Source organism: Herpailurus yagouaroundi, unplaced genomic scaffold, assembly GCF_014898765.1.
Source record: "Herpailurus yagouaroundi ecotype Mexico unplaced genomic scaffold, PumYag 222, whole genome shotgun sequence".
Taxonomy (NCBI): Eukaryota; Metazoa; Chordata; class Mammalia; order Carnivora; family Felidae; genus Herpailurus; species Herpailurus yagouaroundi.
The window spans coordinates 16,050,445-16,075,492 of NW_024412453.1; the positions used below are offsets into that span (position 1 = coordinate 16,050,445).

Here is a 25,048-nt window from a genome sequence, read left to right on the forward strand (position 1 = left end):
TGTACAACCTCCTAATAAGCCCATATCCTGTTTCTAAGCACATTTTGGAGGAAATACACCAAGGAATTAGGTTATCATTATTGCCAGGGCATAAAGCAAAATGCTACAGGGATCACAACTTACTGAAAAAACAACAGCAGCAGTTTGCCACTATAAAACTGAGTAAGTTCCTCTTCCATGAGGCAGCCCCAAAACTACATGAGTTAAAGATACATGAAGTAGGTACCTATAATTCTGAAGAGTTCCCAACAACTGGTCAAACATCACTGTCTCTATTAATCATTATCAAAAAGAAATTCAAATAGCCCAGAACATCCACTGTTGCCCAAGGACATGATTAGGCAATAATGAATGAATAACTTTAAGGTTAAAGAGGTAGGCAAGCTAGGGAGGGCAAATGTTCAACAGCTTATAGGCCAAGAAAGGCAGGGACTGTGTGCTCCTCGGCTCTGAGAGGTATCTCAACCCTTTTTCAAAACCAAACCCTATACAAAAGGCCAATATGGAAAGCAAGTACTGTATAGTGAATGGAGCATCCACAGTTAAAGTGGTGGTGCAGGGTGCCTGGCTGGCTCGGTAGGTAGACCATGCAACTCCGGATTTCCAGGTCATGAGTTCAAGGCCCATGTTGGGCGCAGAGCTTACTTAATTTAAATAAATAAAAAATAAAGCCTTGGTAGCGGCTTTGGTGGCAGGTACTCAGGAGCTCAGCTCCTCCATCACCCTTAGGAATTCTGAGCTCAGCCTAGTTTGCTGGCTGTGGTCTAGGGCAACTAGGTCACTTGCTTTGAAACAGACGGCTTCCATTTCCTGCTACATGTGCTAAGTGACAGTGGCTCTTGGACAGTCTCTTAGGTTGTGTGTGTCCAAGCAACAGAAGGAAACTGGCCCTGGATTAGCCACTGTTCTCAGAGCTGCCCATGGCTTTCTGACTGCTGGGCCAGGGCTCCGTATACTCTTTCACACCTTGTTTCCAACAGTCCAGCAGCTTCTTGAAAACATTTTGACCTTCCCAAAAACCTGTGGTTTCTGTGTCTTCAACTCACTCCATCCCCAATACTCCTACTTAACTGTACCTCTGTATCAGCTACACTTGACTGTAAGGTCTCTGAGGCCAGACTTGGAGTCTCAACCATGCTAGATAGTGAGAGTGCTTAACTGACCTGTTCCTGGGAACCAGTGAGAACTCACTGTCCTTTCCATGTGCACTCTTGCAAGTCCCATGACAGTTGGTATTTAGTTAACGTCTGTTTTTTTACAAAGGAATCCTATGGTTTCTGTCTCTAGTCTTCCACCCAACTACTTCCTCATCTGAAGACAGAAATTCAGAGACATGTACTTCTAAAGATGGGTAGGAAGGGTATTTGCCAGAATAGAAAAATCAGTAACTTTTTTGGTTGCAAATCCCTTTGAGAATCAGATGACAGCTTCAAATCCTCCAGGACAAATGCATATAAAAAATGTGGTCAATGCCATTCCAGAACAACCACAAGCCCCTAAAGTTTACCCATGGACCCAGAATTCAGGTTAAGAATCCCTACTCTAGTAGAGTCTCTTTATGAGAGACATTCCCTTTGTGAGTAATGTTTTTAAGGAAACCCTGAATAGTTATTGAAGAGGGGTTTCCCCTCTCTTTAGTTCCCTTCTTTTCTGTTCGAATTCTTTTACCTAACCCCAATGGGTTCAGTTCAAGTTCTCCTGTCCTTTCTCTTTCTCAGCCCTTCACTTCCCTGACCTCCCAAAATACCGTGTGCAAGGGACTATCATAAACCTTACAATTTTACAGTTTTGAGTCTCCCCAAGGTGACAGCCAACTCCATGTGAACAAGGACTATGCTGGGTTTGTTACTGTTTTGCACACCCCCTCAGTGCCAATTCTCTGTACACCACAGAGGCAATACATACTGCCAAAGAGGCAGATGCCACTGCTTCTTTGCCCTTCTACCTTAGGCATTTGCACCTGAATGTTAACTTCTTTAAAACCGGACATATGCCCTGGAAAAGCCAAATATAAAAGCAAGAAAGAATAACCTGATCAACCCCTCTTCTCCTTTCAGGTCCTCTAGTATGACTCCACAAACACAAAAACAGGACAAATATGACACTGAATACAGACACCTGTAAATTTTGCTGAGGTTGTCAAAAACACAAGTGTGTGGTACAGGAATGGAGTGTTTTAAAAGTTACTTTCCAAGGGCTCCTGGCTGGCTCAGTCGGTGGAGCATGTGACTCTTGATCTCGGGGTTTTGAGTTTGAGACCCACACTGGGTGTAGAGATTACTCAGAAGATAAAAAAAAAAAAATCTAAAAAAATGTTTAAAAGTTATTTCCTAATTAGTGAGATACCTATTACTAAACAAAGAGAAAGCCTGACTCTCCCCTTGCCTTCCTGTGGAAAACCAAGGGAGTGAAGGTCAATGACAACTCACTACAACTGCCTTCAAATACTACCTAGATTCCTCTCCCAACCCAAACACAATTCTGCTCACCAATTCTTTCCCTTCACCTGCCCACCCTCCTCCAGCCTGTCCTGGAAATAACTCCAGGTGACAACAGCTCCTCTGCAGTAGTGTGTAGTGGTCCTGCTATAGAGAAGAGCAGTTCCAATAACTAAGGAAGGGGATGGCTACACTTGGGCAAGTGACACACCACAGCATCATCACCAAACATTTATAATGCTCATGGGCTCTGTGACTTAAGACCTTAAGAGGCCTTAAGGCCCTGTTTTGAACTTTAAGTACCTTTCAATCAAGAAAGAGAAAGAAGATAACACAAGGTGTACCACAGTATAAACATTAATTGTACAGTGCAGACAACAGTGCTAAAGACTGAGCCTTAGGCGGAGCCTAAGGGTGGCTAAGTCTGTCAAGTGTCTGACTTCAGCTCACGCCATGATCTCATGTTTCATGAATTAGAGCCCAGCATTGGGCTCTGCACCGACAGTGCTGAGTCTGCTTGGAATTCGCTCTCTCTCCCTCCCTCCCTCCCTCTCTCTGCTCCTCCCCAACTTGAGCTCTCTCTCTCTCAAAAAAAACAAAAAACAAAAAACAAAAAACCTGAACCTTATGTTCCACATTTTCCAGGACAGTTCTGCTTCAAATCAAATATCCTGTCTCATCAGTTCCTTTAGTACCTTAGTGCACCTGTACGGTCAGACTATGGGTCCCAGTGTTTGGCATAAAAAATCTGCCCATCATAGCAAGTGATGAGGCAGGCCAATCAATCAGGTTAGCAAAAACATAATGGCAGATTGTTTAAATCATGCCAGTGCCTTCCCACAGCCCTCAGGTAATTGTGGCATTGACCCACAGAACAAGGCCGTGAAACTTGAGTCTTCTGAGACTGAGAAAGCTCATCAGGAGAAAGGCAGGACACTGGGAGTACTTAGAAAAAGTCAGGCACGCAGGGTGCGAGTCACCTGTCTCTGTTATGCCATTCTTCTCCAAAGCCCTTTTAAAGTTACTGAGAACTATGACAATAATTAGGCCTATGATACTCCTGGGAAAGAAACAAATCTGTTCGTGTGACAAAAATTAATTTTTCCCCTAAGCAGAGAGAAGAGACTACTTGCTTGGCCTCTGGCATACAAGCTGACAGCAGTTATCGCCAGGCAACAATTAGCCCTTTCTTTCCTCTTCTGCTGTCCCTTTCCTCATGTACCCCATTCACTTACTTCTCTACCCTCTTGCCAGTCCATTCCCACTTCTGTCCAGCCTGTGTTTGTGACAGGTGGCCCTAAACAAGAATCACATGAAAAACCTTAAAAAGCACAGATTCCCGGGCCCCCAAACTTACCCAAATAGAAAAGTGTGAAAACCCCTGCCCTAGATTCCATAAGCAGCATTCAAGGGACAAAAGGTATTTTAACATATTAACCTTAACTTCATTAAGTATTAACCCCATTTTTCAGACACAAAAACTGCAGCTCAAATGATTTAAATGTTTTTCTCATGGTCAAAAATATATCATCACAACTTCCTTTTTTGGGAGAAACAAACCATTTATTTTTCACTCTAATACAAATGAATATGTATGTATTTGGATACATACATGTACATGCAAAACAAAATTGTCTAATTTTGAACAGCTGTGAGTGAAAAAGATTGTTACCAATTGATTTGCTTAATTTTGTGCTTAACAATTCAATCACTTTTTTTTTTTCTTTAAGTAAGCTCTAAGCCCCACATGGGCCTGGAGCTCACAAGCCCAAGATCAAGAATCGTGTGCTCTACTGACTGAGCCAGCCAGGCACCCCAACAATTCAACCACTCTGAAGTACAAACAAAAAGTCAGTCTATCTGTGTATGTTCATAGAGTGAGGCATTCAAGCACACATTTGAAAAAAGAACCTTCCTCAACATCACATCATTAAACAGCAAGAATACATGCACTCTGATGAAAATCCTACTCCACAAATGGACTAGACAACTCTTGGATAACTATTACAATATCTGCTTAAAGAAATCTATCACAAAGACAAAGCCATGTTTGATAAAAAACCCTTTGAAAATTGTATCAAAGCAATAAGAAAAAACCTGTTCACTGATAAGAGCCTTATGAATTTAATTGCTATTTTGAAATGCTGAGTTCAGAGTTTAGAATATTGCCTTGCAAGGTCTGAATACAGATGCGTTGATATGACGACCCAGAAAGCATTGTTGGCTCCATTTCAGTCCTCCATGATTGCGATTTGGATGTAGTTCTCTGATGGGCTGTTTGTAAATGGATTCCCTTTACAATAGGTGTACACCTTTAAATTATCTATAGTGAACTCCAATAACCAGTGTTATTCTTAAATGGAAAGACAATGGTCATTCAGAAAAGATTTCTTGCAATATATATAAATAAATGTAACCGCATATTCATAAATACACATAACGTTCCTAGGCCAGATCATCAGCTATGGGCTGCTGTAGTTCAACACTGTGTGTCAAATTTATTAGAAATTTAGAAACGAAATTTCTGAGGGACCTAGCTGCCTTGTCAGTTGGCTTTAAAATGTGTAATACAATGGGAGACATCTCATGGTAAATAAACTCAGTCAATATAAAGAAGTAAACCAGGGACGCCTGGGTGGCTTAGTGGGTTAAGCGTCTGATTTCGGCTCAGGTCATGATCTCGGGGTTCATGACTTTGGGCCCTGCGTCAGGCTCTGTGCTGATAGCTCAGAGCCTGGAGCCTGCTTTGGATTCTGTGTCTCCCTCTCTCTGTCCCTCCTACACTTGCACTCTGTTTCTCTTTCTCAAAAATAAACAAACATTAAAAAAATTAAAAAAAAAAAAAAGTAAACCATACGGTGAACAATATTACAGGGCACCTGAGTGATCACCAGAGTGAAATATCTTCCAGCATTTAAAAAAAAAGGAAAGACATTGGTACAAGCAATTAACTGTTCCAATTAAAAATTCCCCCTCCCTTCCTCCTTTCCCTCCTCCTCCTCCTCCTCTTTCTCTCTCTCTCTCCCTCTCTTCCTTCCTCCATCTCTCCCTTCCTACTTTTCCCTCCTTCCCAAAAACTAATCACTAATGGCACTGCTTCTCAGTACTGCAAAAATATCCTGAAAAATCATTCAGATTACAAAAGACAAAGCTTTCATCTTATGTTTTTGCACAAACCTAACAGATACAATACATTTAGTTAAAAAGCACATAACTCACACTGTGTTGAACACAAAAGAAGATGTGATCCAGAGCTCTTAATTCTCTCATTGACCACTGTAAGAAAAAAATATTGGGAGGCATCCAGCTGGCTCAGTTGCAAGAGCGAGCACTCTTTATCTCGGGGCTGTGAGTTCCAGCCCGACAATGGGTGTAAAGATAACTTAAAAATAAAATCTTTACCAAAAAAAAAAAATTGCATTAAATGTCTATTTATAACTTTCTAGTTAACTGTGGCCAATAACACACCAGTAGGTAATTTATAATTTTTCATCTCTTTTCTCTCCAAGGAATTACAAGCTGAATTCTAAACTTATTATAAATACACAATTCCAATTTTCTTTTTTTTTTTTTATTTTTTTTTTAACGTTTATTTTTGAGACAGAGAGAGACAGAGCATGAATGGGGGAGGGGCAGAGAGAGAGGGAGACACAGAATTGGAAGCAGGCTCCAGGCTCTGAGCCATCAGCACAGAGCCCGACGCGGGGCTCAAACTCATGGACCGCGAGATCGTGACCTGAGCCAAAGTCGGACGCCCAACCGACTGAGCCACCCAGGTGCCCCCACAATTCCAATTTTCAAAAGTATCTTTCTCCTGAAGGAGTGATATTCTAGTTTTTGGTACAATACTGATGCAGAGTTCAACTGTCCTATGAAGAGAGTCAGCTATAAAAGGAAACCAGGGGCACCTGAGTGGCTCCGTCGGTTAAGCGTTTGACTCTGGATTTTGGCTCAGGTCATGATCTCCACATTGTGGAGCCCAGCTTGGGATTCTCTCTCTCCCTCACTCTCTGCTCCTACTCTCCTCAAAATAAATAAACATTTAAAAAAAAAAAAAGGGAAACCAAAAAAATCAAGGTAGCCCAAAGGCCCCAGCTGTCCAGTTATACATTTCAACAGACTTAATAAGGGGCTAGCTAAAGGCAATGAATGCCATCTTCTCCTGAGGCAATGTCATTTCTAGGGTAGCTCCTACTCCTGACTCTGGTGACACAGCATCTCACCTTACTGGCCCAAGCAATAGAAAAACGCAAAGCAACTAAGACAAAAAGAGAACCACAGATTTTCCTCCTCACATTCCCAGTTAAATGGGGTTATTTAGTGAGTGTTTCCAAGGCCCCTCTAATTTCCACACCCTCACCAGTGTTTCGCCTTAAGGTACTGTATTTGAAAGTTTTTCCAATGTCACCACGTAAACTTTTAAATGCCCAAATGAGGGGCGCCTGGGTGGCGCAGTCAGTTAAGCGGCCGACTTCAGCCAGGTCACGATCTCGCGGTCCGTGAGTTCGAGCCCCGCGTCAGGCTCTGGGCTGATGGCTCGGAGCCTGGAGCCTGTTTCCGATTCTGTGTCTCCCTCTCTCTCTGCCCCTCCCCCGTTCATGCTCTGTCTCTCTTTGTCCCAAAAATAAAATAAAAAACGTTGAAAAAAAAAATTAAAAAAAATAAATGCCCAAATGAGCTATGAGCTTCTGGAAAGCTTGTGATGTTTTTGAGGGAGAGAGAGAGAGAGAAAGAAAGAGAGAAGGAGAGAGAGAGAGGGGGAGAGGGAGAGGAAGAAGGAAGGAAGGAAGGAAGGAAGGAAGGAAGGAAGGAAGGAAGGAAGGAAGGGAGGAAGGAAGGACATGCACACACACACACACACACACACACACACACACACACACACACACACACCTGGGTGGCTCAGTCAGTTAAGCGTCTGGTTTCGGCTCAGGTCATGATCTCACAGTTTGTGGATTCGAGCCCCACATCGTGCTCTGTGCTGATGGCTCAGAGCCTGGAGCCTGGAGCCTGCTTCGGATTCTGTGTGTGTGTGTCTCTCTCTCTCTCTCTCTCTCTCTCTCTCTCTCTCTCTGCCCCTCCCCCGCTCACGCTCGCACGTGCGCGCTCTCTCTCTCAAGAGTAAACATTAAAAAAAATTAAAAAATAAATAAAAGAAAGCAAGAAAGATCCTAAATAAAGCATATATTGGGGCGCCTGGGTGGCTTAGTCGGTTGAGTGTCCGACTTCAGCTAGGGTTGTGATCTCATGGTTCCTGGGTTCGAGCCCCACGTTGTGCTGTGTGCTGGCAGCTCAGAGCCTGGATCCTGCTTCGGATTCTCTGTCTCCCTCTCTCTCTGCCCCTCCCCCATTAGCGCTCTCTCTGTGTCTCTCAGAAGTGAATAAATGTTAAAAAAATTTTTTTTTTAGGGGCGCCTTGGTGGCTCAGTTGGTTAAGTGTCTGACTCTTGGTTTCGGCTCAAATCATGGTCTCACGGTTCATGGGTTCAGGCCCCACATCCGGCTCTGTGCTGACAGTGCAGAGCCTGCTTGGGATTCTCCCTCTCCCTCTCTGCCCCTCTCTGACTCGCTTCGTCTCTCTCTCTCAAAAACAAATTTAAAAAATTTTTAAAAAAATGTTTTTAAAGAAAAAGCATAGATTTACTAATGTGTATTCTTTAATCCACTCCTTGCAAAAGAAAAACATTTTTATTACTGGAGTTAAAATTTTAATCGAAACACACTGGTTGGGGCGTCTGAGTGGCTCAGTCACTTGAGTGTCTGACTTCCATTCAGGTCATGATCTCACGATTGGGGAGTACAAGCCCCACATGTGGAGCTCACTGCTGTCAGTGCTGAGCCTGCTTGGGATCTTCTGTCCCTCTGTCCCCCTGTCTCTCTGCCCTTCCTCCTCTCACGCTTTCTCGAGGCGTGCTCTCTCTCTCTCTCTCTCACAGCAGAGCCTTATACGGGGCTGTCCCCCAATCCCATCCTGCCTTGTCTGGTTCACAGAGCCATGAACAAGAACAGCCACAGGCCACAACAACAGGTTCATCAGAATCCTTTTTTATTTCTTCCCCAAGTCTATTCATTTATTCCGAGAGAAAGAGACGGGGTGAGAGAGCAGCCCAAGCAGGCTCTGCACCACCAGCACAGAGCCCCATGCGGGGCTGGAACCCACAAACCGCCAGACCGTGACCTGAGCCAAAATCAAAGTGAGACAGATGCTCAAACGACTGAGCCACCCAGGCGCCCCTCCTCAGAATCCATTTAAATAGCATGACACACGGGCAGACAGCCTCCTGCAAAGACCGTGCAAGGCGTTCCTGGCAACTGCAGGCAATCAATACACCTACATCACCGCGCCGACGAGGTGACCGGTAAACTCCCTGCCCAGACTAACCGGCTGCCCCGGGCGTGGATCCCTCCCGATCGCTTGGCGGCCGCGGGTCACCCATGAAGTCATGACAGTGACTCAATGCGCCCTTCCGAGTGAGGTGAGTCAGGAGGAAGGGCAGAGCCCGCAGCGGCCGCCACGCGGGACACGGATCTCCGGCGCCGGGCCAGGCCCGGGTCCCGGCGGGCCCACTGCGGACGAAGGCTGCAACCTCCGCCGGGGACACCCAGTCCGCACGCGGCGCCCCTGGGGTCACCTCGCCCAACGCACTCGTGACGCCGCGAGGGGCTGGGCCCAACGGGGACCAACGCTGACCGGCCGTTCGGCCTCCCCGGCCCTCCCAAACGACGCGCAGGAAGCGGGGACCCCCAGCCCAGCCCTCTCCCCTCTCCCCCCGCTTCCGGCCGCCCCCCGCCCCGGCCCACTGGGTCTCCCTCAGGACGGCGCCGGGGACGCGGAGTGCCGCGTTCGGCCTGGCCCAGCTCCCGAAAGCCCGGGCGGGCTAGACTCGCTGAGGAGCCCGAAAAAAAGCCGGAAAGGGCGCCAGCCACTCACCCGCCGCGGGTCCGCTCCGCCGTCGGTAGGTCCCAGCGTCCGCGCGTCAGTCACCTACTCCCTGAGGCGCCGCGGCCGCCGCAGCCAAGCGGGCGGCGCGAGTGCGGCCCGACGTGCGCACGCAGAGGGGGCGGGTCCTGCAGAGGACACGCCCCTGCGGCGGACACGCGTCCCTTCTCGCGGGGCCGGCGGCTGCTAGGGTATCGGGGCCCTCCGGAGAGAGTTCGTTGATAAGAGCAGGTGTTAATGACGATGCCCCGGGGCTACATGCTTTCCATGCCCGGTGTCACCACCTCTGGACTCCAACCTTGCCCCTTCTGTTCCAGCCACACTGGCTTCTCGTCATTTCCTTACCTTTCGGGCTGGCTGCAGATTAAATGACCGGTCCAGTCAGCTGTTAACAAAGATGTGCGCAATATGCGGTGTTCGTGGGAGTTACTGGGGAACGGGAGACAATTTATTGAGATCTGTTAGAGTTTAGAATGGGTCTTCTCTGTGCTCAAACAATTCCACTTCTCGGTAGCTATTGGAGAGCAACGCGTGCAAGAACCCAAAGAGACGCAACAACGAAGGTCGTTGCACCATGTAAAGGGATGCATGCGCCATTTGGGTGAAAATCTGGAAACCATCTTAACGTTGTTTGAAGGAAGATGGGATGGGGATTGACAGGGGGACATCTGTTCAACGGAGATGTGCCTCCGTTAAAAAGGGAAGGGCAGAGACCACCTTAGGATGTTCAGCAGAAAGGAAAAGCCAGATGTACGAAAATACAAAAATAACATTTGATAGTGTGTAAATTTAACCTAAAAAATACATTGAACTCTAGTGTGTATGTGAACTGTTTAAGGGTGAGGAGCACTGATGTCTGCAATCTACTTGAAATATATCAAAAAATAAGAAAGTTGATAAATAATAGGTGTCTTATGGATAAATATTAGCAAAATGCTTAGAATTGTAGAATGTGGGTGGTATTTGTATGGGTGTTCATTATACAGTTATTTCAACTTTTCTATATGTCTACATATTTTCACAATAAAATTGGGGGAAAATATATCCAATATGATCTCTTTTAAGTTTTTTTTTTTTTTTTTTTTTAACTACACAATGTTCTTTCCACACGTTCATGTTTAGGTATCTAAATGCATCCAAAAGCCAGGAAGATTTACACACTAGAATGACAGAGGGAGGTCGAGGGTCACTTGTGGTTTATCTGTACCATTTGCATTTTTTTATGAGATGCATAAACACATTATACATTCCTTAGCTATCAAAACCCAACTTAAGGGGCACCTGGGTGGCCCATGTCAGGCTCTGTGCTGACAGCTGGGAGTCTGGAGCCTGCTTTGCATTCTGTGTCTCCGGCTGTCTCTGCCCCTGCCCCACTCATGCTCTGTCTCTGTCTCTGTCTCTCTCTCAAAAATAAACATTAAAAAAAATTTTTTTTAAGCAACCAAAATTTAAAAATAATGAATTTTAAGAAAGTAAAAATTGGAAGTACACACTGTACTGTCCCCTGCCTCAAACACATACACAAAAAATGGAATTAAACCAAGTGGCACTGATTGAAGGAGGGGTTGCTCTGAGGGTTCAAATGAGATAATGGAGGGGAGCGCTTGTTGGGTGTAGAGAGTATTCAAAAATAAAATCTTAAAAAAAATAAGGGCACCCAGCTGGCTCAGTCAGTAGAGCGAGCATGAGACTTTTGATCTGGGGATTGTGGGTTCCAGCTCCACACTGGCTGTAGAGATTACTTAAAATCTTTAAAAAGTAAAAAAATAATAAAATGCATGTATTTATTTTAATATACTTCACTCGTGTTTATATTTATAAATGAAGATTTTTATCTATGTGTTTATTTTGCACAACTCTCTTGCAGTCTCTTCCATGCCCTGTTATGTTATGCCTCTCTGCTCAGACTATAAAGTTTGCCTGGACAGGGCTCACCACATTAGGGCTAACTCCTACTCATTCCTTATGACTCCACATAACCATCACATCCTCCAGGAAGCTCTCCCTGATCCCTAAGCTAGGCTAACTATTCCGATTCTACTTTCATCTCCATCCCACTGGTATAATTGTCTACCATAATAGGAGAGCTTCCTGAAAGCTGGCCTATGTCTTGTTTCTCTGTATCTCTCTTTTCCTGGCACAATGCCCAGCACTTACTAGAAGCTCAATAAGTACTTATTAAATGGAACCCAAGTGCATATTACTGTGATAATAAATGAGGGTTTTTTAATGTTTATTTTTGAGAGAGAAAGAGAAATCGGGGGACAAAGAGAGAGGGAGACAGAGGATCCTATGTGGGCTCGATGCAGGGCTCAAACTCAAACCATGAGATCATTACCTGAGCTGAAGTTGGATGCTTAACTGACTGAGCCACCCAGGCGCCCCTATAGATGATGTTTTTCTTTAAGAAAATAAACCCAGGGCCACCTGGGTGGCTCAGTTGGTTAAGTGTCAGACTCTTGGTCATGATCTCATGGTTCATGGGTTCAAGTCCCGGGTCAAGTCCCAGGTCAAGCTCCAAGCGGACAGTGCAAAGCCTGTTTGGGATTCTCTAACTCCCTCTCTCTCTCTGACCTTACCCCACTCGTGCTCTCTATCAAAATAAAAAGTAAAGGGGCGCCTGGGTGGCTCAGTCGGTTAAGCGTCCGACTTTGGCTCAGGTCACGATCTCGCGGTCCGTGAGTTCGAGCCCCGCATCCGGCTCTGGGCTAATGGCTCAGAGCCTGGGGCCTGCTTCCGATTCTGTGTCTCACTCTCTCTCTGCCCCTCCCCCGTTCATGCTCTGTCTCTCTCTGTCTCAAAAATAAATAAAATGTTAAAAAAAATTTTTTTTAATAAATAAATAAGTAAATAAGTAAGTAAACATTAAAAAGAAAAGAAATCCAAACAAGCAGTAGGACCAGCTACAGAATTTGCACGACCTGGTGCAAAATGAAAACTCAGGGTTCCTTGTTTAAAAGTTATCAAGAATTTCAAGAAAGCAATAGCAGAGCCTTAAACCAAGCATGGGTGTCCTTCTCAGAGTGGGATCCTGTGCAACTGCTCAGGTTACAAGCCCGTGAAGCCAGCCCTAGTGCCCAGGTTTAATTGAGTAGCACAGGGCCACAGTAGGACACAAGGAACTCCACTGCCTTTTGGCCTTGCTGAATCTACAGCTTGGAAATCAGAGCAGGAAAGAGTGGCAGAGAATGGTGTCTCTGCCCCTGGGCTTCTGGTCAGTGGTGCGGGTGCCAGGGGTCTCTCTGGAAGTGAGCGGGCATTATTGGTAGCCTGGGCAAAAGTTTTGTCTCTTGAAGCCCCACCCAGCCCACAACCAAGTGGTCTCTTGAGGCCTGAGGGGAAAGATTTGGCTACCGACTGGTGTTCTTAGCTGAGACTCTGTGCTTCCTGTGGGACTTTATATCTGAGGAAGACTTCCTGAAAAGTTCTTGCCAATTCACCCAGCCCAGTGACATGCTCATAATGATAACAGTGGGAATCCTTCTCTGAGCTTCCCCTGTGTGTCAGGCATAAGCTAAGCCCCACATTATCTCATTTGAATTTCATTTATTTATTTCCTTTTTTAAAGTAATCTCTAAGCCCAACGTGAGGCTCGAACTCATGACCTGGGAATAAAGAGTTACATGCTCTACAGACTGAGCCAGCCAGGCAAAACTTTATACATGCATTTTATAATAAATAAAGACTGATATTTTACATATAAATTACACATTACAAAAACATTTAAAAATGATAAAACAGGGGCACCTGAGTGGCTCAGTCGGTTAAGTGTCTGACTTCGGCTCAGGTCATGATCTCATGGTTTGTGAGTTCGTTCCTCGCGTCAGGCTCTGAGCTGAAGCTCAGAGCCTGGAGCCTGCTTCAGATTCTGTGTCTACCTCTGTCTGCCCCTTGGCCGCTTGCACTCTGTCTCTTGCGTTGTCTCAAAAATAAACATTAAAAAAAATTAAAAATGATAAAACATAAGGAAGCCTAAAATGCACATTACCTTGTGGGTTAGTTATCTCCACCAGTAGATTGGGGGAAACAGCAGCAGATTTAGTTGGGTTTCCCGGTAACTCCAGTGCCAGGGTATTTAGACAACAGGTCAATCAACAAATATTTACTGAGCGCCTACGTGCCAGGTGCTCTGCTAAGTGCTGGAAATTTAGCAGTGAATACAGAGATGTACCTGATGTTATGAAGATGACATTCCTGGACGGGTCAATACATTTTGGAAGGAGTGAGTGAATGAAAGAAAAAACAATGAAAGCTCTTATCCATTAATAAATTTTCAGGTGAGGAGCGACAGGAGAGGAGTGTTTTAGTTGAACACAAAGAAATCTCACTTTTTCTGTAAAAAAATAATTCAAATCCGTACAACTAGAAGCAACCTCAAACATGAGTTCAGGCCTTGGGTGTTGAGAGTCCCAGATGCAGATTTAATTATCCTTAGGTGACACCTATATCTGCAAGTTCAGATGTTCATGCAGGATAAAGACGTGCGTTTCTGTTTCTGGTCTTGGTTTTCGGCTTCCGCAGGCTTCAGCGCCAGCATCCCGCTAACCCGCTCCGCACGCGAACTCAGAAGAGCCCCGAGGTCCGCAAATCCGGTTTCTGCACGCCCGTGGGGCTGCTCGCCGCGAGAATTCTAGCCTGGGTGGGACGAACCATCCGCGCCCGCCACGGGGGTGGTGGGTCAGCTCCGCGCGCCAACAGCGCCGGGACGGTGCGAGTTCAGAAGCCGCGCGGCCTGGGGTCCCCTCACGCAGGACGGCCTAGAGGGCGTGGCTTTTCCAGGACGAGGCTGGAGCTGCGGGCGGGACCCGCCTTCTCAGGTTCCACCCCTCCTCCCCCCACCCGCGGCGGTGGACTCGGCTGCAAATTCCGGGGCCCTTGTTCCCTCCTCCTTAGTTTCCCGCCTGGTCTGAGGCAAGGAGGTACCGCAGGCCCGGGCCACCGCGCCGGGGTGTCCGGCGCGGAGAGGGGGCGGAGCGGGCCGGGGGTCGCGGGGCCCCGACTTCTCCCGGGCTGGCCGCCCGTCGGGCCCACGCAGTGCGCTCCCGGGGTGGTCGCCCGTCGGCCCCACGCAGTGCGCTCCCGGGGTGGTCCCAGGCGGGGACCCCTGTCCTCTTCGCCAACCCGAGCGTCCCACGGTTCCCAGGCTTCAGGGACCGCACTTCCCGCTCCGGCCCGCATGGCGGACAAGAAACTGGTGGTGGTGTTTGGAGCCACAGGTGAGCGAGCCCAGCGCCTCCCCGCAGAGCCTGGGAGACCGAGGGGGGTGGGGTGGGGGTGGGGCAGGGCTGGAAGGAGGGTCCTGTGGCCCGGACCCCTGACCCTGCCAGGGACCCTGGAGCAGGACCTGGGAGCACATTCTGTTTGAATTAAAATAATAATAATAATAATAATAATAATAATAATAATAATTACTTTAATTTCTTGAAAAAGTGACAGTTGCACATAATACCAAAATTAAATCTCCCTCCTACTTCTGTCTCAGCAACCCCATCCATCTCTGTCATCGTTTCTTGAGTATCCTACCAGATTAGATATGTACAAAGATTTTTTTTTTAACGGCCAAGTGTCTTGCTATCATGTTTTGTTCTTTTTTGTACTGTATGTTTTTAAATATGTGTACCAGCTTAAGATCTAAATCACATATACATTTCACCCATTTAAAGTGTGCAGTTCGCTGGTTTTTGGGAGCCTCGTTGGCTCAGTCGGTTAAGCCTCCGACTTTGGCTCAGGTCATGATCCCCAGGTTGGTGAGTTCCAGCCCCACCTGGGGGCTCTGCACTGACAGTGCAGAACCTGCTTAGGATTCTCTTGCTCTCCCTCTCTCTGCCCCTCCCCCACTTGCTCTCTCAAAATAAATACTTACAAATATTCTTATTCAAAAAAATTTTTTAATGTTTATTACCTTTGAGAGAGGGAGAGACAGAGCGTGAGCAGGGGAGGGTCAGCGAGAGAGAGACAGACAGACAGACAGATCCAAAGCAGGCACCAGGCTCTGAGCTCTGTGCTGACACAGCCGGTTGCAGGGCTCGAACCCACCACCCATGAGATCATGGCCTGAGCTGAAGTTGGAGGCTGAACCAACTGAACCACCCAGGTGCCCCTCAAAATAAACTTAAAAATAAAGTGTGCAATTCACTGGTTTCTGGTATATTCACAGAGCTTTACGCTCATCCTTGGCAGTTTTGGAACAAGGTCATCTCATCACTCCCAAAAGAAGCCTCACACCCACCAGCAGTTACTTTACTGTCAGTTTCTTCAACTTTCCTCAGCCTTTGGCAGCCATCAGTCTACTCTCGATCTGTAGATTTGTCCATTCTGGACATTTCATATAAATTAAATCATACACTCTGTGGCCTTTTATGCCTGGCTTCCTTGACTCGGCATCGTGTTTTTGAGGTTCATCCATTTTGTAGCAGGTGTCAGTACTCCATTCCTCTTTTATGTCTGAATAATATTCCGTTTTATGGGTAGGCTGCATTGTGTTGATCTCTTCCATTGCTGGATGTTTGGCTTGTTTCCAGCTCTTGGCTTTTGCAAACAATGTAGTGAACGTTCATGCACAGGTTTTTGTGTGAACATGTTTTTAATTTTCTTGGGCATATATCTAGAATGGAATTGCTGGATCATAGGGTAACTCTGTGCTTAGCACCTTGAGAAACTTCCAGACTCTTCGAAAGTGACTGCCCCATTTTCTGTTCTCAGCAGTACTGTGTGAAGGTTGTTGTGGTTCTGCAGCTTCCCTTTTCCACTCCAGGATAGGTCACGTTCACCTGTCCAAGTCATACGCACAGATCTGCCAATCTGCCAGTGATTACTTTGGCGTGGATTGATCACTTCCTTAACCAGATTCTTACCAAAGGACATCTTGTTTCTACAAATTTCCACTATTGCACGTAGTACTGCATTCACTTTTCTCGTACATGTATTTATGGATGATTTTTTATTTTCTTCCTTTTGATGATTTTACTTTTTGTAATTTTCTCTTAAGTAATCTGTGTACCCAACATGGGGCTCAAACTCACTACCCCGAGATCAAGAGTTGCATGCTCTTCCAGCTGAACCAGCCAGGCGCCCCTCAGTCTTTTAGAGAAAAGATGTAGGTAATACTTTATTTCTTAAGCTAAGCAGTGGGTACATGGGTGTTGGCATGCCTTTGTGTATGTGCTAAATATTTTATAATAGATTTATTTTTTTTACAAGTAAACTCTGCTCCCAAAGTGGGACTTGAACTCCCCGACTTTGAGTTGCATGCTTTATTTACTAAGCCGGTCAGCTGCCCTTGTAATGCATTTTATTTTTTATCTTTTTTTTTAATGTTTATTTATTTTAAAGAGAGTGAGCGTGAGCAGGGGAGGGGCAGAGAGAGGGAGAGAGAGAGTCCCAAGCAGGCTCTGCATTGTCAGCAGCGAGCCCGCTGCGGCGCTTGAACTCACAACCCTAAGATCATGACCTGAGCCGAAGTCAGACACTTAACCAACTGAGCCACCCAAGCGCCCATTTTAAACATTTTACAAAAGGTTTGATGCTAAAACATTGATGAACTTTGGAAACCGTATGCTGAGTGAAAGAAGCCAGACACAGTAGCTACATGTTACATGATTCCATTTGTGTGAAATGTCCAGAATAGTCAGATCCATAGAGACAGATCAATACAGACAGAAGGTACATGAGTGCTCTGCCAGGGCTGAGAGGGAGGGGAATGGAGAGTGACTGCTGATGGGTGTGGGTTTTCTTTTAGGGGGCACGAAATATTCTAAAATTGACTGGGATGATGGTTGCATGCTCTGAATATACAAAAAAACAAAAACCCACTGCACTGTACACTTTCCTTATTTATTTAACTTGAAGCAGTGAGTCTTACCGGTGAAATTCCAGGCAAGTCTGGTGTGTGGAGGGCAGCACAAGTCTCAGCTGCCTCATAGAGGTATCTGTTTACTCTGGCTAAAATCAGCCCACTAGTATGGATTTGCCAAAATATTTTTTAAATAAATGTAAACCGTATACCCTCTAAAAGGTGAGCGGATTCTATCTCAATAAAGCTGTTATTTTTTTTAACGGTGTAAGGCACTTCATGAGGATCACAGGTGGAAAGGGCCTGGGCGTCTGGCTGTAATGGAGCCTTCCCTGAGGGGCTTTGAGGGGCTTCCCCTCAGCCAGACTCCCAGGCAGGCCCATTCCCGCAGGCCTTTCTGACTCTTCGCAGGTGCTCAGGGAGGCTCAGTGGCCCGGACGCTCCTGGAAGATGGGACATTCAGGGTCCGAGTGGTCACTCGAGACCCTAGGCAGAGGGCAGCAAGGGAGCTGAGGCTGCAGGGTGCAGAAGTGGTGCGGGGAGACCAGGATGACGAGGCCAGCATGGAGCTGGCCCTGACCGGGGCCCATGCTACCTTCATCGTGACCAACTACTGGGAGAACTGCAGCCAGGAGCAGGAGGTCAAGCAGGTGAGGGCAGGGGGGAGGGCGTGGGGAGGCCGGGCTAGGAGCAGGGCATCTCACTAGGAGCTCCCTGGGAGGCAGCTCCAACTTGTTAGAAAGGGACTGACCCTGCCTGTGACCCACTGACCACTGCAGACCTTTCCCCTCCTGTTCCATGCAGTCCACCTGGACTTTAATGAGGATAGGAGGCAGCTGCTTTCTTTTCTGGTGGTTTTTATTTTAATTTTTAAAGTGTATTTATTTATTTTGAAAGAGAGAGAGTGAGCGGAGAGAGAGGGAGAGAGAATCCCAAGCAGGCTCCGCGCTGTCAGCACAGAGCCCAGTGCGGGGTTTGAACTCATGATCTGTGAGATCATGACCTGAGTCAAACCAAGAGTTGAGTGCTCAATCAACTGAGCCACCCAGGCCCCCTGATTTTTTTTAAGATATCATTCAAGTACTATACACTATGCCTTTTCAAAGTGTCTAATTCAATGTGTATGCATACATATGTATATATATACACATACGTATATATATGTATATATTGTGCAGCCATCACTGTTACCTACCTAATTCTAGAATGTTTTCATCACCACAAAAAGAAACCTTTATCTATTAGCAGTTATTCCCCATTCTTCCTTCCCCCCAGCCCCAAGCAACCAATAATCTACTTTGTCATCCATTGACTTTTTACACTTTCTAGAAAAACAACTCTGTTGACCCATAATTTCCTGGAAATAAGATGCACACATTTTAATTGTATAGTTTGATGGAATTTGAAAATCAATGTACTCATATATATATTTTTAAGCTTAGTTATTTATTAGGGGGGTGGGTATAGAGGGGGAGAGAGAGAGTGAGAATCCCAATCAGGCTCTGTGCTGTCACTGCAGAGCTCAACATGGGGCTCCGTCTCACGAACAGCAAGATCATGACCTGAGCTGAAATCAAGAGCCTGATGCTTAACTGACTGAGCCACCCAAGCACTCCTAAATAAACCCACATATTACCAATCTAATCAAAATACATTTCCATCATCCCAGAAAGCCCATGTCCCCTTTGTATGTTGTATGTTTCTGTTTATTGTTTTCCACCCACATTCTCTCTAGTTATGGAGCCCAGGTGGCAGGGGGAGGAATATGGGACGGAGAACATGAGACATAGCCGTCCGTCGCCCTGAGGATGGGGACACTCTCACAGAGCCTGTCACATAGACTCAGGTATCTGTGGGACATATTGTTGGTGGCAGAGGAGAGGCCCCGGCTGTCTGTCACTTCATCTTTCAGTCCTCCCTCGTCCATGACCAGCTGCAGCTCTGCTCTAGACATGGACCTTCCCTGCCCTGGGCTTTATTAGGGGAAAAAAAGGCCTTTGTAAAATAAAGGGAGACTGGACGGGCCCACTGGTCTTTAAAGTTGTTTTCAGCCTTGACATTTTCTTTGAATCCACTTACAGGGGAGCCCTTCCCATAGAGTAGAGAAGGACAGCTTCTCTGGTTGATGGAGGGAATGTTAGGTCATTATCCTGATGGCCTGGGTTCATGTCCCGTGGCTGCCATAACCAGCCAGCTGGCTCAAACGACAGGAATTTACTCTCATTCTGGGGGCCAGAAGTCGAAAATCCAGGAACCTCCAGAAGGAGACTCTAAGCGTGATTCCACTCCTTGCCTCTTCCAGCTTTTGGTGGCTGCTGGCTCTCCTCATGGCCACCTCACCCCAATCTCTGCCTTCACGCAGGGCCTTCTCCTCTGTGTGTTCTCTTCGGTCTCTTGTAGGGATGCTTGTCATCAGATTGAGAACCCACCTGGAATCATCCTTAGTTCTACCTGCAGATTTCTTTTCCCAAGTAAGGTCACGTTCACAGGTTCTGGAGGTTAGGACATGGACACATCTTTCTGGAGGCCACCATCCAACACATCCTTATGCAGCAGGTGGTGTGGCTCTCCCTGTTTAACTGACAGTTAAGTGCATCACAGCCCCGGGTAGCACCTGAGCAGTCTGTGTGCCTAATTGCTGAGCTGTACCACCTCCCTAGCGGACTGCTGGGGCCTTCCATCGACGGTGGCTTTACACGGAGTAGGCCGAGCTGGGAGACCTCTGTGTGGCCCTCTCCTGACCTTCCACCCCTCCTGTCATAATGCACACACGTGGGCCGCAGTTGAGCATATTGAGAAGTAGGACAACCCAGATGATCTAGAGAAGGGATGCTAAGGTAGAAGGCTCACAGTCCACGTGTGGAACCACGTGTGAGCATTGTTCCAGGAGAGGGACAAGGGTGAAGTGGTGTTGGCCTCTTTGCATCAGGCACGGTGGCAACCAGGGCAGGAGAGTCAGGGCTGTGGCTGGGGATACACTTCTTCCCTCTCAGCTCTGTGATTTCTCCTTTCCTGCCCACCAGGGAAAGCTGCTGGCCGATGTGGCCAAGCGCCTGGGCCTTCGCTACGTGGTCTACAGTGGCTTGGAGAACATCAGGAAGCTAACGGCCGGGAGGCTGGCAGCGGGCCACTTTGACGGCAAAGGGGAGGTGGAGGAATATTTCCGGGACATCGGAGTTCCCATGACCAGCGTGCGGCTGGCCTGCTATTTTGAGAACCTGCTCTCCTACTTCCTGCCCCAGAAAGCTCCGGATGGAAAGAGCTACTTGCTGAGTGAGTGCCCTTCCTCCCTTCTCGAGCATCCGCTGTCACCGAGGGGAGCAGTGGGTGTTGGAGAAAGCTGGCTAGTCCTCAGATGGTTCCGGGTCCAAGCCCTGGTTCTCTAGCGTCAGGCCTGTGACACTGGGCCTCTGCTTCCTGCTCTGTGAAATGGCCATAACTGACCTTTGCAGGGGCGTTGAGAAAATCTGCCAAGAGGCAGTGATGCGATGCTTTACAGAGCGCACTTGTTACTTTTCCTTCAGAAGTAAGAGAGTTGGGAAGGTCAGGTCCAGTGAGGTCGGTGTCCTGACCCAACCACCCCTCACCCTCTGCATGAACACAGGCTCACCCTCACTTGAGTCCTGCCCAGCAGGGAGGGTGAGCAGTCTGGTCCTAGTGTTGGCACACTGGCACCGCCCTTTATAGTTTGCAAAGCTGGTCGGGGATCCCTCTTGTGTTCCGTCTCTGGTTGGAGCTCTGTCCCTACAAGGTCTTTGGGTGACCTGAACGGGCAGCTGCGGTGGCCCCTTCGCCTGGGCGAGGAATGTGGCAGGACCCACGTGCTCCTGGCGCTAATCTAGACATTGCCCTGCTCTCCACCAGACCACCATGGCAGGTGGAATCACTAGTAATTCAGCACATTTATGGAGCACCTGCCATGTGCTGCTCTGGTCCAGGCCCTGGCCTTGACTCTCTAGCACTCCTGTTAGCAGACTTGGTTTTCCACGGCAGGAATTCCAGATATGACCAGGTGCCCTGGGTCCAGTGTCTTGGGAACAGCCCCTCCATTTCCTTCCTGTTCTGGTCTTAGCCCTGAGGGGGTCGTAGGTCCCGGGTTCCCTCCACTCTATAAATGGAGTAACAAGGGCTCAGGGTGTCAACAGGGGACCGTCAGGGTGGCAGAGCTCGGATTGGATCCCGTTTCCTTACTGAGCTGCACTGCCTTGCTGCCGCCACAGACACCGGAGGGTGCTGACGTGTGCACGTGTCTGGGCGATGGGCTGGGCCATGGGCTGGGAACATCAGCCACAACCCCAGCACATCCCTCTTCCCCCCACTTCCCTCCCAGGCTTGCCCATGGGTGATGTGCCCATGGACGGCATATCTGTGACCGACCTGGGTCCCGTGGTGCTAAGCCTCCTAAAGATGCCAGAAGAATACATCGGCCGGAACATCGGGCTCAGTACCTGCAGGCATACGGCTGAAGAGTATGCCGCCCTGCTCTCCAAGCACACCGGCAAGGCCGTGCGCAGTGCCAAGGTGGGCCCCTGCTGCCCCCCGGGCCCAGGCTGGGTGATGTCCCAGCTCCCACCAGGGTGCTCCGGCAGCCCGGGTCTGGTCGTTCTGATCCCCAGAGGGAGCTATGGTTGGTAGGGAAGTGGTAGGGTATCTAGGGCTGCCCCACTCTGTGGGCAAAGTCAGTTCGTCACTGTGAGCATTTGTCATGCTGCTCTTGGGAGCCACGGGTGGCCACTGAGAGAAGTTTTTGGCTTAGGCAATTGACTAAGTGGCAAGGAAGGTTTCTAGGAAGCGGGGACACTAGGGGCCAAGGCAAGGAGTGAACACACAGGGCGTGTTGGGCAGGGAAGGAGGCCAGAGAGATGGGCCCCATCCCTGCCTCCTCTTGGCCTGGCTGTGTCCCCGCTGACCCTCCGTCTTCCCCTTAGGTGCCTTGTTTCTTATTTGTCCTTCCCATTATGGAAGTAAGACTTATTAAAGTCTGAGAAACTCCCACGTTATTAAAAGACAGAAACCACCTATAGAGTTCCAAGACACGAGCAGAGCAGTGATGGGGAGGCCATGGCAGGGCATGTCTCAGTTGGGTCAGACCCCCAGAATGGGGTCCTGCTCCCAGCCCTTACGGCCCACCAGCATGCGGGCCTTGGGCACAATCCCTGACCCTCTCTGCCTCAGTAGCCTCATCTGTAAAACGGGTGGATGAATAGAATTCCCTTCCTTGGTTGTCAGAATTTAACAGAATAATCGAGGTAAGCACTTCCTTAGCGCAATGAGGTGCTCTAGAAAACGTGCCCTAAATGGCCATGCATTACATCTAAACAAAAGTCTGAGGCAACCATGGAGATTTCAGGAGCTGAGGAGTTCAGGTTCAGTTTGGTCAGGAACTGGGAACAGCTTTGGTTTTTGAGCAAGAAAGTGATGTTTGCAGAGTTCTGGTTTGGAAAGGGCTGAGAAGTTTCCATCTTCTGATCTCAAAAGAACAGCATTTATGATTTTTTTTAAGTAATCTCTACACTCACTGTGGGGCTTGAACTTACAACCCTGAGATCAAGAGTCACACATTCTTTGGACTGAACCAGCCAGGCACCCCTTGAACGATTTAAGTTGACTTAGAACAGTGGTTTTTTAGCTTTAATCTTTTTTTTTTTTTTTTTACATTTATTTATTTATTTTGAGAGGGGGGAGACAGGATCCAAAATGGGCTCTGTGCTGACAGCACAGAGCCTGATGTGGGGCTTGAACTCACAAACCGTGAGATCATGACCTGAGCCAAAGTCAGATGCTTAACTGACTGAGCCACCCAGGCGCCCCTAGAACTTTAATCTTTTTAGTAGAGGGGTTTTCACATGAACTTACTGGTAAGGACCTGGGCTGGTACTGAGTTGCCAACAGCCGGGGTGCTAGTGATGCTGACAGACCCAAAAGACTCCCCTCTGCTTCCAGACGACCCCAGAGGACTACGAGAAGTATGACTTCCCTGGTGCCCGAGACCTTGCCAACATGTTCCGTTTCTATGCCCTGAAACCTGACCGTGACATCGAACTGACCCTGAGACTCAACCCCAAGGCCAAGACACTGGACCAGTGGCTGGAGCAGCACAAAGGGGACTTTGCTGGGCTCTGACCCTGCCATCTCTCAGCCCTGTCTGGGGGCACAGGAGATACAGTCACAGTGATCCGTTCTCGTGTTGCAAAAAGTTATTTTTTTTAATAAAGGCCATTGTTTTCACAGATGGCTTCCAAAAGAAAAGGGCTTTGTTTCAGGGACTGGGGTTGGGGTGGCAGCTGCTGAGGCATGAATATCCCAACAGGAAGCATCAAGTGGTGGAGACGCTGCCCCCTCCCTTTGCAGGGGACTCGAGGGCTGAAGACACACAACTTAAATGCAACTGTAAGTTTAGTCCGGCAGGTGGGAGACCGTGCTGTGACCACAGCCCAGAGGAGCGGCTCTGACCACTGTTTGTACTACGTTTGAGGACAGAGGGGATTCCGCATACCAACCATAAGCAATGCCTTTTGACATCGAGGCAAATACAGCCTTCATCTCCCGAGAGCTGGTGAGGCCAACCACACATTCTTTCTTGAAGCTTGAAGGCGGCAAGACCGGCCCTTTCTCCCTTTGTCTCTCCTCCCCCCAGTGGCAGCAGCCCTAAGTAGGTCATCTTCAAAACAGGCCAGGCAAAACATCTGGAGGGCAGTGACAGACCGGACCAGAGGTCACCATAATTGCACACCACTGAGAAAAAGTAACACGCTGCTTACAGCAAAGGCTGGGGAATAAAGCCAAGGAAGGGAAAGCACTGCCTCGCCTGTAGTGTCCACATAGGACCGGGAAGGTAGGGGTGGTTCAACCTCTCCTCTCCTGCTCACTTTACAGAAGAGGGAGGAACACCCAGAGAACACAGGTCAGATGCCCGAGGTTCCACGGCAGCCATGTTTTTCCTGTACGGATTTGCATATCGTCCGTCACAGCTCTTTACTACCCTGCCTTAGCCTTGGTACCTGCAGTCATGAAGACTGACAGCGGTCCCACCAAATTCATTTGATCCATTAATTGATGACTTGAAAAAGCATCTGACAGCTTACCACTGTGCCAGGTGAACAATGTTAATCAAAAAGGATATGGTCTTTACCTTGAAGAGCTTTGGTTGGTGGGAGAACCAGATACAGATATGCATGAATAGTTATAGATTGACATAGGGCTGCAGAAAATAGGAAGCACGAGAGCACCTGGGTGGCTCAGTCGGTTGAGCATCCAACTTCAGCTCAGGTCATGATCTCGTGGTGTGTGAGTTCAAGCCCTGCATTGGGCTCTGTGCTGACATCTCAGAGCCTGGAGCCTGCTTTGGATTCTGTCTCTCTCTCTCTCTCTCTCTCTCTCTCTCTCTCTAGCTCTCAGAAATAAACATTAAAAAAAAATTTTTTTTAAATAAGAAGCACAAATAATAATGGGAGGAGGGGGCCTACTTTTGGGGGACAGGGACAGACTGAGGTATAAGGGGAGGGCAGCAAGCCCCTAGACAGGGCGGGAAGGCAAGCAGCATCAGCAATAGAATGTGAGAGGCCATCTGCGTCCAGCCCTATGTGACGCCCAAGTCTCCCATACCCGAGGTTGGGAAACTCACCAGCTTGGGGCTGAGTCACTGTGATGAGATCCTGGAGTGGCCTGTGGTCAGTACAGAGCCTGGGAGGAGTCCACTGTGCCCAGATGCAGAGCAAACCAGCAAGCCTGCGTCGGGTTCCAGGCGCACCTCGCCCAAAGGGATAGGAGCTGGGCACGTTGCTGAGCCTCGCCAGTCCACTTACCTGGCCAAGCTGTTCTGAGGATGCCATGAGATCATTTGTGCAGAGCAGCGTCTGACATCCCGGGTCACTCTCC

The 25,048-nt window shown here is 47.9% G+C and overlaps 2 protein-coding genes across 7 annotated transcripts in view; one reads left to right on the plus strand and one right to left on the minus strand.

Annotated features, from left to right (window-relative positions):
- Positions 1 to 13,479, minus strand: part of HMOX2 (heme oxygenase 2) — a 33,979-nt gene extending 20,500 nt beyond the window's left edge. Inside the window, exon 1 of one of the 4 annotated variants that reach the window (XM_040459140.1) lies at positions 13,367 to 13,479. The gene's annotated coding sequence lies outside the window, so the exon portion shown is untranslated. Of the gene's footprint in view, positions 1 to 8,820; positions 8,843 to 9,369; positions 9,496 to 9,723; positions 9,745 to 13,366 lie in introns of those variants that run through there. The other 3 variants (XM_040459141.1, XM_040459137.1, XM_040459142.1) reach the window with 3 other exon arrangements.
- A 193-nt stretch (positions 13,480 to 13,672) lies between these two features.
- Positions 13,673 to 23,402, plus strand: NMRAL1 (NmrA like redox sensor 1). Of its 3 annotated transcripts, none has more exons than XM_040459144.1 (6): positions 13,939 to 13,957; positions 14,522 to 14,594; positions 17,582 to 17,820; positions 20,194 to 20,443; positions 21,501 to 21,691; positions 23,114 to 23,402. In XM_040459144.1, exons 2-6 carry the CDS (start codon positions 14,555 to 14,557, stop codon positions 23,291 to 23,293), a joined length of 900 nt encoding a protein of 299 aa, XP_040315078.1. In that variant the 5' UTR covers positions 13,939 to 13,957; positions 14,522 to 14,554; the 3' UTR covers positions 23,294 to 23,402. The 3 variants fall into 3 exon arrangements, with proteins under 3 accessions (XP_040315079.1, XP_040315078.1, XP_040315080.1); XM_040459146.1 differs by lacking the exon at positions 13,939 to 13,957 and adding an exon at positions 14,089 to 14,195; XM_040459145.1 differs by lacking the exon at positions 17,582 to 17,820 and having other exon boundaries at positions 13,673 to 13,957.
- The last annotated feature ends 1,646 nt before the right edge of the window (positions 23,403 to 25,048 follow it).

What these genes read in the sequence shown, in the direction of transcription:
- NMRAL1 (XM_040459144.1), top strand. Translation starts at nt 14,555, where the DNA reads ATGGCGGACAAGAAACTGGTGGTGGTGTTTGGAGCCACAG. An exon ending in GGTGGTGTTTGGAGCCACAG is followed by an intron (nt 14,595 to 17,581) that starts GTGAGCGAGCCC and finishes GACTCTTCGCAG; the next exon opens with GTGCTCAGGGAGGCTCAGTG. An exon ending in TGGAAAGAGCTACTTGCTGA is followed by an intron (nt 20,444 to 21,500) that starts GTGAGTGCCCTT and finishes CTTCCCTCCCAG; the next exon opens with GCTTGCCCATGGGTGATGTG.